At 51.6% G+C, this 12,874-nt stretch overlaps 5 protein-coding genes across 5 annotated transcripts; 4 read left to right on the top strand and 1 right to left on the bottom strand.

The window, feature by feature from the left end:
• Positions 1 to 178: 178 nt before the first annotated feature.
• Positions 179 to 1,406, bottom strand: Z517_11848 (uncharacterized protein; the record flags this gene model as incomplete). The annotated part of the gene is made up of 2 exons (XM_013423431.1): positions 179 to 1,170; positions 1,220 to 1,406. The coding sequence occupies 2 exons, from the start codon at positions 1,404 to 1,406 to the stop codon at positions 179 to 181; spliced, it is 1,179 nt and encodes a 392-aa protein (XP_013278885.1).
• A 1,151-nt stretch (positions 1,407 to 2,557) lies between these two features.
• Positions 2,558 to 3,703, top strand: Z517_11849 (uncharacterized protein; the record flags this gene model as incomplete). Its single annotated transcript, XM_013423432.1, has 1 exon — positions 2,558 to 3,703. One exon carries the CDS (start codon positions 2,558 to 2,560, stop codon positions 3,701 to 3,703), a length of 1,146 nt encoding a protein of 381 aa, XP_013278886.1.
• A 1,283-nt stretch (positions 3,704 to 4,986) lies between these two features.
• On the top strand, positions 4,987 to 6,755 carry Z517_11850 (uncharacterized protein; the record flags this gene model as incomplete). The annotated part of the gene is made up of 3 exons (XM_013423433.1): positions 4,987 to 5,065; positions 5,130 to 5,489; positions 5,539 to 6,755. The coding sequence occupies 3 exons, from the start codon at positions 4,987 to 4,989 to the stop codon at positions 6,753 to 6,755; spliced, it is 1,656 nt and encodes a 551-aa protein (XP_013278887.1).
• A 442-nt stretch (positions 6,756 to 7,197) lies between these two features.
• Positions 7,198 to 9,375, top strand: Z517_11851 (iron-sulfur clusters transporter atm1, mitochondrial; the record flags this gene model as incomplete). The annotated part of the gene is made up of 1 exon (XM_013423434.1): positions 7,198 to 9,375. One exon carries the CDS (start codon positions 7,198 to 7,200, stop codon positions 9,373 to 9,375), a length of 2,178 nt encoding a protein of 725 aa, XP_013278888.1.
• A 2,027-nt stretch (positions 9,376 to 11,402) lies between these two features.
• Z517_11852 (uncharacterized protein) lies at positions 11,403 to 11,744 on the top strand (the record flags this gene model as incomplete). Its single annotated transcript, XM_013423435.1, has 1 exon — positions 11,403 to 11,744. The coding sequence occupies one exon, from the start codon at positions 11,403 to 11,405 to the stop codon at positions 11,742 to 11,744; it is 342 nt and encodes a 113-aa protein (XP_013278889.1).
• Positions 11,745 to 12,874: the final 1,130 nt, after the last annotated feature.

The raw sequence follows: 12,874 nt of genomic DNA on the forward strand, positions 1-12,874 counted from the left end.
CTAGAACGTCACCGAGAGGCAAGAATTTCGGATTGTTCGAAATATAGATCCCCAAGAGTCTCTGGATACGGTAATCGAAGGACCGCTGGAAGGGGTATTGAGTACACAAGGGAGAGCCTCAGAATTGGTATCATGGGATGGTATTATACATGGTGTCCTCGACAGACCTTGTTCCGCTCTATCCCTGTTTCTCATCGGATTTCTGAGCGCTACCAAAAGTAACCTTGCCATCGTGGCCGACACTCGCCACTGATAGTCTCGGCGACGCTGGCGCCGGGGACACAGGCACAGCAGAACCTGACTTGGACAGTTCTGGGTCTGTTGAGCGGACATTGGAGATAGCCTCCTCAATAGCGCCTGCAGGGGTGTCCGCAATCTCGTTCACTTCCTGTGTCGTGAGGACATCATTGACCCTCGCAGCTCGGCTTTGGATCAGAATAGTTGTTGGGCCACTAAACTGTAGAAACAGCCGGTCTCCCCAAAGGGTTCTTCGGCTCCATGTTCGAACTCGGTAAAGCAGGTTCGCAAAGAATTTGTACGTGCTGCTGGTTTTCAAGGTCGCGACAAACTTCGAGGAGGGAAAGAAATTCCCGAGCTGGAGAGGGATTTGGAATCGAGCACTTGAAGACTTGAATCGGAAGGGTAGAGGTGCCGGAGATGGTGATGATGAGCTGTAAGCGAGTATGTTCGAGGGATGAACAATGTATGTCTCTCCTTCTGCAAGTTCAACCGAATAAACTTGGCCGTGTCCTGCAAGCGCTAGCAGTCCCCTCCCAGTGACATTGGAGCTTCCCCAGTATGCGAGAGAAAACCTCGTGTTTATGCTCGGCTTGACGGAGAGCGTGCTGCCAGTCCACGCCAGCAGCGCTTTTCTCTGCGCCAGCTTCCAATCCATCGTACCATCCAGCTGCAGAATGGCGAAGGTGGTCATTGGCGACCTCGTTGCAATCAGAGCATTGGCGGGGGATGTCGAGGTGATCTTTTGGTACAGGAAAGGTATTCCGACCAGAGCACGGCGGACGGGATTGAGAATTCGCAAGGTCGAGATTGTTCCATTGGGATCCCCGGCAAAAGCCACTAGTGTTCCCCGACGAGTATACAACTCTTGAGAAGGAGAGAGGGTAACGGAAAGGAGCGAGTACGGACTTCCAACGACTTCGAATGAGGCGTCTAATAATATGTTAGTGGATGTTTTCTTCGGACAAGGTGTTTCTCTGACCCGGTGTCGCAGCGGACAACGACCTGCTCGCCACATTGATTCTGCTAGTGTCTGTTGCAGGCGTTGCTTGCAGCGAAATGTACTTGTATCCGCCAACTCTCCGTCCAGCGACCAAATGCGCCGGATACGCCCATTTCCGAGGAAACTTGCTCAGGGCACGTAGGCTCTGAGCCGCAATTTGGGGCATCCTGGCGCCAGGTACGTTGGAGATTGTTGGATTCCAACAACAGGGCCTCGGGAACCGCCTTATTGGACTGTAGTGGCTTTCGAAGGTGCGCTTTCAAGTTTTCAAGATGCCCGTAGAAGCTGGTCACGACAAGCTTGGTGACAATTAGACCAAATATGCCAAGACCACGCTAGTGAAGAAACGAGGCTGACTGTCTTGGCAGAGTTCTTTGCTTACTACTCCAATGCTTCCTTCGACCTTCCCACACTCCTCCTTACCAGGTATCTTACTGATTTGGGGCAAAATGCATTCGAATCTTGTTCGATCGGCCAAAGTCCTTACTTCCGCACTTCCGGGCCTTCGTGGCTGTGCTTTCTAGTGGCTTCCTCCAGATGTGATTACGCCATATGTGACTTAGCGACCCCGAACTTCGGTAAGTATTGGAAACCTTGGATCGGGATCACCATACCCCAGAAAATGACTATTTGGGAATTATGATATGGCGTTCCAAAGCAGGTAACCCCTTGCAGCATCTTGCGGCTCTATCGTCGTGAGTGCTCCCAGACACGATGTCCCGGGATGCTATTCTCAGCAATGCAACTTGACCCTCTGAGTTGCACACTTGGTTGGACTACTCGCAGGTGCAACTACTCTATGCCATTGATATCCCAGACACACGGAAACCTACACCTGTCTGGTTGATCCATATTGCCGGAACAACGCCGTTGTCTTCTGTGGGCCAGGAATAGTCGACGACGCAACGAAAGCGGCGTTGTTGACGGGACATCCCGAGAGAAAACATGCTCATCTCTGTTCTTTCTATATGCTTCGCCACTTAGCCACATGTAGGTCAAAGACTCGAGCCTGTGATTCCAGCAATCATGAGCGAAGTTAGAGTTCTGAGCGCCTACTCTCCGAGACAAGCCCATCGTCCTGGTGTTCACTCTCCGGGCGTTATGCACCACCAACTCAGAATCTAAGACAGCTTCCTGTGATCTATTCTTGCACGAACTGTTCTGTGTGCCACTACGGCACTGGAGCTCCTCACACAGGGTAATTATGCTTTAAAAGACTCGCCTGGCACAACACGTACCTTTTCTTTTTAGCATCTCCAGACCTTCTGCTCTACTATCAGAAAGCACCTGAATACCGACCAACGACCAACGACTAACATGCGTTGTATTCGACAAATCATTGGTTCAGCCTTGGGGTATATGGCATTCGTCTTGCCCACCCAAGCTGCTCCTCTCGATACTTCGGCTCCAGCACCACAGTCTTCCGATAGCATTCAGTTCCCAGTCGGAGCAAATGGACCAAGCGCCCCGGTTGTGTTTCCTCTCTCGAATGGATTCCCGAGTATACAAAAGGGCACGCCAGCTTTTCAACAGCTAACGGATCAAGCTCATGGTTCTATATCGAATGCACCACCGCCACCATCTTTGGCTCCAGATGACCTAAGAAGTTTCAAGGTCATCCAGATCCAGGAGACTTTTGAAGTCTATTACTTCACCCAACTGCTGCTGAACATTACCAACAACGTCCCCGGCTTTGAGATCCACGATTCATCGTTGAAGCAAGATCTTATTGACAAGCTGACGATCATCCAAGGCCAGGAGCAGTGGCATGCCATCAATGCTGGCAACGTTCTACAACACTTTAACGTCTCCCAGATTCAGCCGTGTGTTTTCAAATCTCCTGCGACTGACCTCACAAGCGCCATCCAAATTGCCGCAAACTTCACTGCCGTGGTCATTAGCACTCTTCAAGATGTTGCAGTCCGCCTTGGGCAAAATGGAGACTCGGGTGTGATTAGGGGCGTCGTTTCTGTGGTTGGCCAAGAAGGAGCACAGCAAGGCATCTACCGCACACTGTTTAATGATCTGGTCCCTTCAGAACTCCCGTTCCTGACCCAGTCAACCCGTGAATTTGCGTACTCGTCGCTTCAGCAGAACTTCATTGTGCCTGGCACCTGTCCCAACGACAACACCATTGACGTGCCGATTTTCGGGACATTGAACGTCTTGACCAAGGACATCCAAGCTGTCGATCAGGAACTCACCTTCAGCATCTCGAGAGATTCGGTTCAAGGCCTCAGCCTGGTGTATATCAACCAACAGAACCTGCCGATCGTTGAAACGATCACCAACCCGTCTACGAGCAACGGGTTGGCCACCTTCTCAGCCCATTTCCCATTCAGCCAGAACTCATTGAACGGCCTTACAATTGCGGCGGTAGTCAACTCGACCGGACCCTTTGCGAACGCAAACGAAGTCGCAAACAAGACCCTCTTTGGTCCTGGCCTGATTTACCCTAATTAGTCTTGTACCGGGCAACTAAGTGAACCTGTCCATGCTCCTCGTTCAATCTACGCCAATTTGGCACATTCGATGGCTGTCAACGCTTCAGCTTGTACATAGAGAACACTAATTCTCCTGTCGGTCTCAAAATGATCCCGCAAACCTTTCCTATTCTGAACATCCTTTCTCGTGAACTCTTCCCTTCAGATGGGAGGTCATCTTAGTGGTACAAATTCCCTGGACACTGAGAGACTTTTCGTCGCATTGTTCAGTATCAAGCTCTTTACCAAGTTCCAGTTCTCCTCACAACTCTCCCTCAAGCTTTTCCCAAACCCATCAAAATCACAATATCGAGATTGGTCAGCGGTGAGCAATCCGACTGGTCAGAGCCATGACAGTCTTGGTCGCGGTCATTGTATTCATCGCAGCTCCACTATATCTTGCATTTTGGCGGTGAGGCATAACGAAGCTGACTGGCGCGAACAGACAATCTATCTACCTACTCGAAAGCATTTCAACGCCTGGTGTTCGCTTCTCTCAGACCAAGAGTACGGGGTAAGTTGCCCATTTGGAGCCCCGTCCCGGCTTCCTCCTTTGGCATCCCGCGCCTCAACGCTGAATTCAGAGTATTCCCCTTCCTCCTGGTTTTCTACTGGTGCCCTCGCTGTGGTTGGACAAGTAAAGTGCGGTTCCGACACTCCGCAGAGCAGCCGATCCACACTCTGGACCCAGTCCGTCGCTTCGTGTACGTATTCAACCGAGGATCAGCCTAAAAAGGACTCTGGGGGCACAACCACTGGCTCAGGGTACAGAGCAGCGCGGCAACTTCGCCTCTGACTCTCATGCTGGAGGTGAAGTAGCCCAAGATCTGCTGGACCGGCGTCGATCCTGTGGTACTTATTAGGGGTCTCCCCTGCCTAGCAGGGCTGTCCGGGTACCTAGTCTGGCTGGGCTAGTAGCTGGGATGTGCCTCCGGGGAGAGTTCCCCTCACCTCACTTTTTCACTTATGCATTCAACGGTCAAGGGTTCTGTACCGTTGATATTGGAATGGAGGGTCGTCGATCACTGCCACCTGATGCCCGCTCACACGCGAGAGGGTTGCATGCCCGAAAGTTAAGGGACACTTTTTCTTTCCGCTAGAGGTTTGTTTTCTTTCTTAATCCTGAAACCCCGGCTCTTGCCCTACTCTCCTTGCCGCAGAAAAATTTCTTAGATTCTCGTGGACCGTTGACATTGTCATCGAGGAAACATTTTATTGGGTCTTCGCGGAACGGCTGAGAGAGGGAGAGAAGGAGAGAAGGAAATGCCGGATCAGCGGCAGCAGACTGATAGTTCTGTGCGAGACGACGATGCATATCCATACCAGCAGCTTACGGTCCTGGGTACGTGTATATCCTTGTCTTCCTCCAAGTTATCTTCAGAATCACCGCTAACAGCGTAAAACAGCACTATGTCGTCTCGCCGAACCCATCGCATTCTGCTCCATCACAGCCTACACCTTTGTGATGGTTGTCGACATTAAGGGCGAAGAGAATGCCTCGTTTTACGCTGGCCTTTTAATCTCGGCCTTTGCTTTGGCCGAAGCCTCGACGGCCATGATTTGGGGACATATCTCTGATCGCTATGGGAGAAAGCCGATTGTTCTCCTGGGACTTGCGGGAGTGGCGTTGTCCAGTCTGATATTTGGGTTTGCAAAGAACTACTGGGTAGCTCTCCTGGCGAGAGTAGTCGGCGGGCTCTTGAATGGAAACGTGGCGGTGATGCAGACCATGGTGGCGGAGATGGTCAAGAGACCAGAGCACGAGCGTGAGTCTCAATGAACGTGCATTCCTTCGAAGTTGACTTTTGACTTCAGCAACCGCCTACGCCGTTCAGCCCTTTGTGTGGAGTTTAGGATCAATCGCTGGGTCCGCTCTGGGAGGATTTACAGCGCAACCTGCCCGTTTCTATCCTCAACTCTTCTCTCCCGACGGGGTTTTTGGCGAGTACCCTTATCTCTTACCGAACCTGGTTTCTGTGGCTATCATTGTCATTGCAATCATTCAGGGATGGATCTTCCTCAAGGAGACAAACCCAGTGTCGCGAGCACCAGGCACACTCGTGACGGTCCACAATGCCGATTCGGTCGATGAGACGACGCCCTTGTGGCCGAGGCAGAGAAGGCAATCGGCGCTCAGTGCAATTTCAACAGGGACTGGTGGGCTCGGTTACGTGGCGGAATCCATGCCAGTCGCCATCGATCCAGCCTTCGACCTTCGACGGCCATCTGTGACCTCCATCGCCTCATTCACGTCACTGGTAAAAATTCCACCACAAGTCGAGGCTACCATCGAAGATGGGGATGAAGAACAAACTGTCCGGCCGGAGAAAATCAGGGCCTTTACTAAACCCGTCATCATGTGGACCGTTGCTCTCGTCGTGATGTCGTACCACTCGATGGCTTTTGGGTCCGTCCTCCCTATTTACCTCCTCGACGATCCACAACGACCTCCACGCGAGCTTGACCTGAAAGGGGGCCTGGGGATGAGTCTGCACGAAGTCGGGACATACCTCGCAGTTAGCAGCGTCATGTCACTATTTTTCCAGGCCGTTGTGTTCCCTTTCTTTGTGGCGAAATTGGGTGTCTGGAAGTCAGTTTTGTCAGTGACGCTTCTTAGCCCGTTCATCCACACCGTTGTGCCGTTCGTCTCTCTTCTGCCGAAACCTGGTGCGGGCATCTATGCCGTGCTGGCATTTCAGAGCTTCACGGGCGTCGTCTCATTTCCGACCTTTTTGATACTTTTGAAGAACGCCACGCCGTCGCCGCTGGTGCTGGGCAAAGTGAATGGGCTGGCCATGTCAGCTTGCTCCGCCGCGAGAACGGTGGGACCACCGCTTGTCGGGATTTTCTACAGCAGCCTTGGTTCAGCAGGGGCATGGTGGAGCTGTGCCATTGTGGCCATAATTGGGGTCATCCAGTTCTACTTCTCACCTAGGCCACGGGACGACGACGAGACGATATTGCGGAGAGCCTCTACGGCTGCCGTCGATGCTCCACCCATGGCTGATCTGGTGCGGAGTCGGGAAGAGTAGTTTTTGTATTTGATGGGGATTTTGTTCAGTGCACCTTGTGTGAAAATCTGTGGACTTTGGAGCCAAAAAATGGTAAATAGATTGCTGCGTGTGTGTTATGGTGCTCTGGCTGGTCAACGAACAAGGCTGGCGCTAAATGAGGCTTTACATATCATAATCAAAAGCTCCGCCGTATCATTACGGCAGATTACTCCAGCCTCAAGCGCAGTCTCGGCTTAACGACGCAAAGCACATTTCTCCGACCATCGGCTTCGGTGATTGCGTCTTTACCTCGACAATCATGTCATTGTCCTCGATTTTTCAGCCCATTTATGATTCTTGACTCTTTTTTTGGATAATTCGAAAAGGTACTAGCGACCATTTCGACTAGGGGAGGAGGGAGAGTGGTGTTGACATCTCGATACCTGCTGTGAGGGACACCGACCCGACCCCGGATCCCATCATGCTATCACGTCCACTCCTCCCCTGTGGGAAGCGCAAGCTCTACAGTGCTCTTGGGCCCTTCGCAGTCAAACAATCACCCAGGAGCCGGAGTTATGCGCCGTCTTGTGTGTGTGCATTCTCACAGTCGGCGTTCATACGGCGACAAGATGACTCGAAGAAAGCTGTACACACCACCAAGTTTGCGGAAGCACCACCCAGCAGAGCCGACAGCACCGAGGTCACCAAACCAGAGTCTATACAAAAGAATGAAACCCTCAAAGCCGAACCAGAGCCCCCCAAGAAAGGAGCTCTCCTTTCGGAAAAGGTCGTCTCGAACAAAGAGCAACGAAAAGTTGACCTGGCCATCATGAGGGAAATGGTCCAGTATCTGTGGCCCAAGGGTGACTGGCCGACCAAGCTGCGGGTTGGGACGGCATTAGGCCTCTTGGTTGGGGCCAAGATCCTCAACGTCAATGTGCCCTTTTACTTCAAAAACATTGTGGATTCTATGAACATTGATTTCCTGGCTGTTGGAGGCACTGCCTGGACGGTGGCAGGATCAATGATAGTGGCATATGGCGCGACTCGTATAGGCGCGACGTTGTTTCAGGAGGTGCGGAATGCTGTCTTTGCGAGCGTTGCACAGAAGGCCATCCGCAATGTGGCGCGCAACGTCTTCCAGCATCTATTACGGCTGGACCTGAATTTTCATCTATCAAGACAGACCGGTGGACTAACCAGGGCGTTGGATCGTGGTACCAAAGGAATCAGCTTTTTGCTGACGTCCATGTTATTCCATATTTTCCCAACGGTGCTGGAGATTTCCTTGGTCTGTGGCATCTTGACATATCAGTATGGGGCGCAGTTCGCTGCGATCACGGCAGCTACAATGGTCGCATATTCGGCCTTTACTATTACTACGACGTCGTGGAGAACCAAATTCCGCAAGCAGGCCAACGCAGCTGACAATCAGGGTGCTACGGTGGCCGTCGACACGCTGATCAACTATGAGGCGGTCAAATACTTCAACAATGAGAAGTTCGAGGTCAACAGATATGACGCCGCCTTGAAAAAGTACGAGGACGCGTCAATCAAGGTCACCACATCTTTGGCATTCTTGAACACTGGGCAGAATATGATCTTCTCCAGCGCCCTTGCAGCCATGATGTATATGGCGGCGAACGGGGTGGCGAGTGGTTCATTGACGGTCGGAGACTTGGTCATGGTCAACCAACTCGTTTTCCAATTGTCAGTCCCGCTCAACTTCTTGGGTTCGGTCTATCGAGAACTTCGACAATCTCTCCTCGATATGGAAACTCTGTTCAACTTACAAAAAGTGAATGTGACCGTCAAGGAGGTTGCGAATCCGAGACCGTTGGCATTGACGAAAGGCGGCGAGATCAAGTTTGAAAACGTTACCTTTGGCTACCATGCCGATCGGCTCATCCTTCGCAATCTGAGCATGACAATACCTGCGGGCAAGAAGGTTGCCATCGTCGGACCCAGTGGCTGTGGGAAATCGACCATTCTTCGACTTCTGTTCCGGTTCTACGATGCAGACTCTGGTCAGATCCTGGTCGACGGACAGAATATCAAAGATGTGAGCCTTGACAGCTTGCGGCGGAGTATCGGTGTTGTCCCCCAAGATACACCACTGTTCAACAACACAATCGAACACAACATCCGGTATGGAAACGTCGAAGCATCCTTGGACGAAGTCAAGAGTGCCGCGAAGCGAGCTCACATTTTCGATCTCATTGAGCGGCTGCCAGCTGGATGGAATACTATGGTTGGCGAACGGGGCATGATGATTTCCGGTGGTGAAAAGCAGCGGCTTGCTGTTGCGCGACTGATTCTGAAAGATCCTCCCCTCCTGTTCTTCGACGAAGCGACGTCGGCGCTGGATACTTATACCGAGCAGACGCTCTTGCAGAACATCAATAGTATCCTGAAGGAGAAGGGACGGACCAGCGTCTTTGTCGCACATCGGCTTCGCACCATTTTTGATTGCGATATCATCTTCGTCCTGAACGAAGGAAAAGTCGTTGAACAAGGCACCCACGCCGAGCTTTTGGCGCGTGAAGGCCTTTACGCTGACCTCTGGGCAGCTCAGGAAGTGTCAATTGGACAAGACATGACGCTTGAACGATCCCTGGAAGAAAAGCGACAGAGCGAAGAAAAGGAGACCCAATCTTGATTTCAACAAGCCTTTGATCTTGCTCACCTTGAAGCTATCGAGTTGAAAAGGGGATGCGTCTCTCGGTCCCTCCACCAGGCCAGACGTGGGGCCTAGACGTGTTTTCTTTGGAAATTTACGCGTTGGTGAGCAAAAAAAAAGACTTTGTGTTCTCGCATGGTTAGGGCGTGCTAGGCAAGGATGCAACGCCTTTTGGAAGGAGAGAAATCGTGGTTAACCTTGCTTCGAGAACACTAGGCGAGATGGTGATGATCTCAAGACAAAGGTGGAGGAACTATCGAGACTATCGAGAAAGGCGCCCATTTCGTCAAAGGCTCACCATCAGCCAGGTTGCCAGGGGAGCGAGATGATGGACAGCACTGGGCAGAGACAAGGACAGGGGTTCAACGAATTTCATTTTCGCACGTGGCGTCCAGACTGTGGCATTAGGTCCACTTCTTGAGAACGGCCACCACTGCATGGAGTCTAGCGAGAAGCCCCCCCGAGTGCCGATCTCTCGATGGTGTTGGATGTCTCTCTTGGATAAGACAGCCATGGACAGGCCAACACGGGCGTGGGAAGCTCGTGGGGGAAATAACGAGTACAGAGCGCAGTTATACAGGTAGATTGGACTCCCATCTCAGGATAGACAAGCAGGACTCTCGCATCTCGTTTCAAATACTTCAGATACATGTTCTACCAGTAGTAGGTGATCCTTGCTGTACCACATGGGCGTCGTTTGGGCTAGACCTCGTGGGATGCAACCGCTCCTCGTATATGTAGTATTACTTGCTTCTTTGTAAGGAGTACGAGGTATTCCAGAGGTACTGGTACCTACCAAAAAATCACCCGCATCGACGCTAGGCACCGTGGTACCTAACGATGGCATCTCTAGTCGGGCTCGCTAAGGGTCATTAGCCCGTTAAAGTGGCACCGGTGCCACCATCGAGAGCAGGTCCAACGGGGCCAAGCAGTCCTAACGTTTAACTAAAAGCCACTGAGCTTGGAAGTCTCGCAGCCCGAGAAATTGCACTTGCCACGATGCCACACTGCCCAACTCCCTTTTGATCCCATTACCCACTTCCAAGTCAATTTGCGGCGAGACTTTGAGAGTGTCACTAGGTACTGTAGGGTACAGGTACTTGTCCTCGTAGAATACTGGGGGGGGGCCTCCATGCTTGATAACTTGGGTCAATCGCTTGTTGGCAGACACAGTTCATCCCACAGACCTCGACCTGAGCTACTGGTACATTCCGACCTCAACACCTCCCTCCCTAGACGCATTTTTTGATTTTTGCTTCTTTTTCTTGTCTGCCCAATACTCGCAAACGCATTCGCTCGTTCGTGCGAACCCTCGAATAACCTTTGATCCTACTGCATGCTTGCAACACTCCGCTCGTTTCAGAAATCCCAAGAGCTTGCATTAGGGCCCCTGTCAACCCACAAGAAACTCTGAACTTCCCGGGGAAACATCTGGCGCATCACGATTTCCCATCCCGCTCGCCTACTGCCTACTACTTCTAATACTTCGACCTTCTTTTTGGTGCGCTGCACTTCGCCTGAGAAAATCGAGTCCGAAAAGCCCGAAGGAAAACTGCTCATTCGACCCAAAGGTCAGCCATTCGTTTTTTTGGCAGCGCACGGCTGTTCACAAGACACCATCCGACCGCCGGGGCCCGCTGTTCGCCATCATTTGCTCCTCACAGAAACCCTTTCCCTCAACCCCCCCCCCCCCCCCGGAACCGAACTATCCGAACCAAAGAGAAAAAAGGGCGTGGGATATCAAGGCGCGAGCTTCCGAGCGAGCAAGGAACTCCTCCTTTATCGTCATATCAAACGGCAAACCGTGTGCGAGAATTTTGACCTCTGAAGAACCAGGCCACTCCAAAAGCCTGGAAGAGGAGGCAACGTCTATCCAAAGGACCAGGCCCGCCACCGTAGATCAGCTTACACGAAGGCTCGACACTGCTATTTAAAAACACCATCCTACCTGCGAAAGGGACTCGCATCACTCTCTCAGAAGTTTAGAAAGGCTGTTCAAACACAAAATGGGTCTCTTCGACAAACTCCAAGCAAGTAAGGGTGCCCCATCCTCTCTTGACACCACTTCTCCAACCACTCCCCCAATGCATCCTTCTTGGGGAATATGCCCAACTGACCTCGTAACAGAACTGGAGCTCTACCGCCTCGAGCAGAAATACGCGCGTCGCAAGAACCGGACGACATTCACGACGGGCGCGGTATACCAGGACGGCGAATACTTTTACACGGGCGCCGCCGACTCGCGAAGTCCAACCATGTCGACCAACTCGACCGGCAATTCCAACAACACCTCTACAAGTAACAAGAGGAGGACGGTGCTGTGGGTGCCACCCGAGCAACGGAGATGAATGAACAAGACAGTGATGACGGGCTGGTCAGCCGTTTTTCTGGTGGCCTGCCTATGCCGGACCTTTTTGAGGGAGTTTGCTTTCGTGTGAATATTCTCTTATTGTCTTTGGTTTTTATTTTAAAGCATAGCACCGGCGTTCTTTTGTGTCTGGTGAGGCCTTTTTTTTTCCTGAGTTTTGCGCTTCTCTTTTGTCTTTCAATGGAAGTATGTGATTTCGGAACGTCGACATTTTGGATGAGCGAGCAAGCAGGGTTACGAATGCGACCAAGTGGGGGAGAGTAAGAACGAGTGAGTGATTTGGTGGAAGAGGCTCGAGGCTCGATTGAGGCTTGAGGCTTTGAAGAGTCGGATTTCAGATTTGCGATTGAGAACCGTGCGAGATGTGGTTGTTTGTCGTTCTGTTAGGAGTGTTGGTTGATCGGCCAAAGCTTTGGCGGTGGTCTTTCACGCAAGGCAGTCAGTAGCGGTGTATGATAGCATAGCACAGCTGATGCGCACTCACTTGTACTACGACATAGAGATTAGAAAGGGGAGAATCATTCGAAAGAAGATACACTACCTACCTACATACAATAGGTTCATGCCTGTCCGCGGTACCTACCGAGCTACTTAGTATCTACCGGGTACATACTTTGGAATTCCATTTAATCCACACGTTCCACAGCAGTGCGGCACCCCGGCTGATCTACATATTACTGCTGATCATGTCCTGATCTGACCTATGCATCATATGTACTTTACCTGCCTACGTACCTGCGGAGTACTTGGTACTTTTCCATGCCTTGAACGTGTCCTTGGTGTTTACTATGGAGTCAGAGGGAGTACATACATACATACATGCATACATACATACATACATGTGGGGACCAGGATGATCGCTTCGTCATCTCGTCGTCATCCCGTTCATGCATGCATGCATCCATATCCTCATTGATCCCTCCTCCGCCATTTCTGATGTGTCCGCCCTTCCGCCGTCACTTGGAAAGTTCCGTTCCGGGATAATAAAAGGCCACGAGGCCACGAGGAGGAGGCTCCCAAGGGTACAAAGGCTGATGATGATCACCACTCCCCACCCACCCGCTATTGCTTGCCCTCGAATTCAATCAAATATATGGATGTAGATGGACA

The sequence above is a fragment of the Fonsecaea pedrosoi genome, assembly GCF_000835455.1.
Source record: "Fonsecaea pedrosoi CBS 271.37 unplaced genomic scaffold supercont1.8, whole genome shotgun sequence".
Lineage (NCBI taxonomy): Eukaryota > Fungi > Ascomycota > Eurotiomycetes > Chaetothyriales > Herpotrichiellaceae > Fonsecaea > Fonsecaea pedrosoi.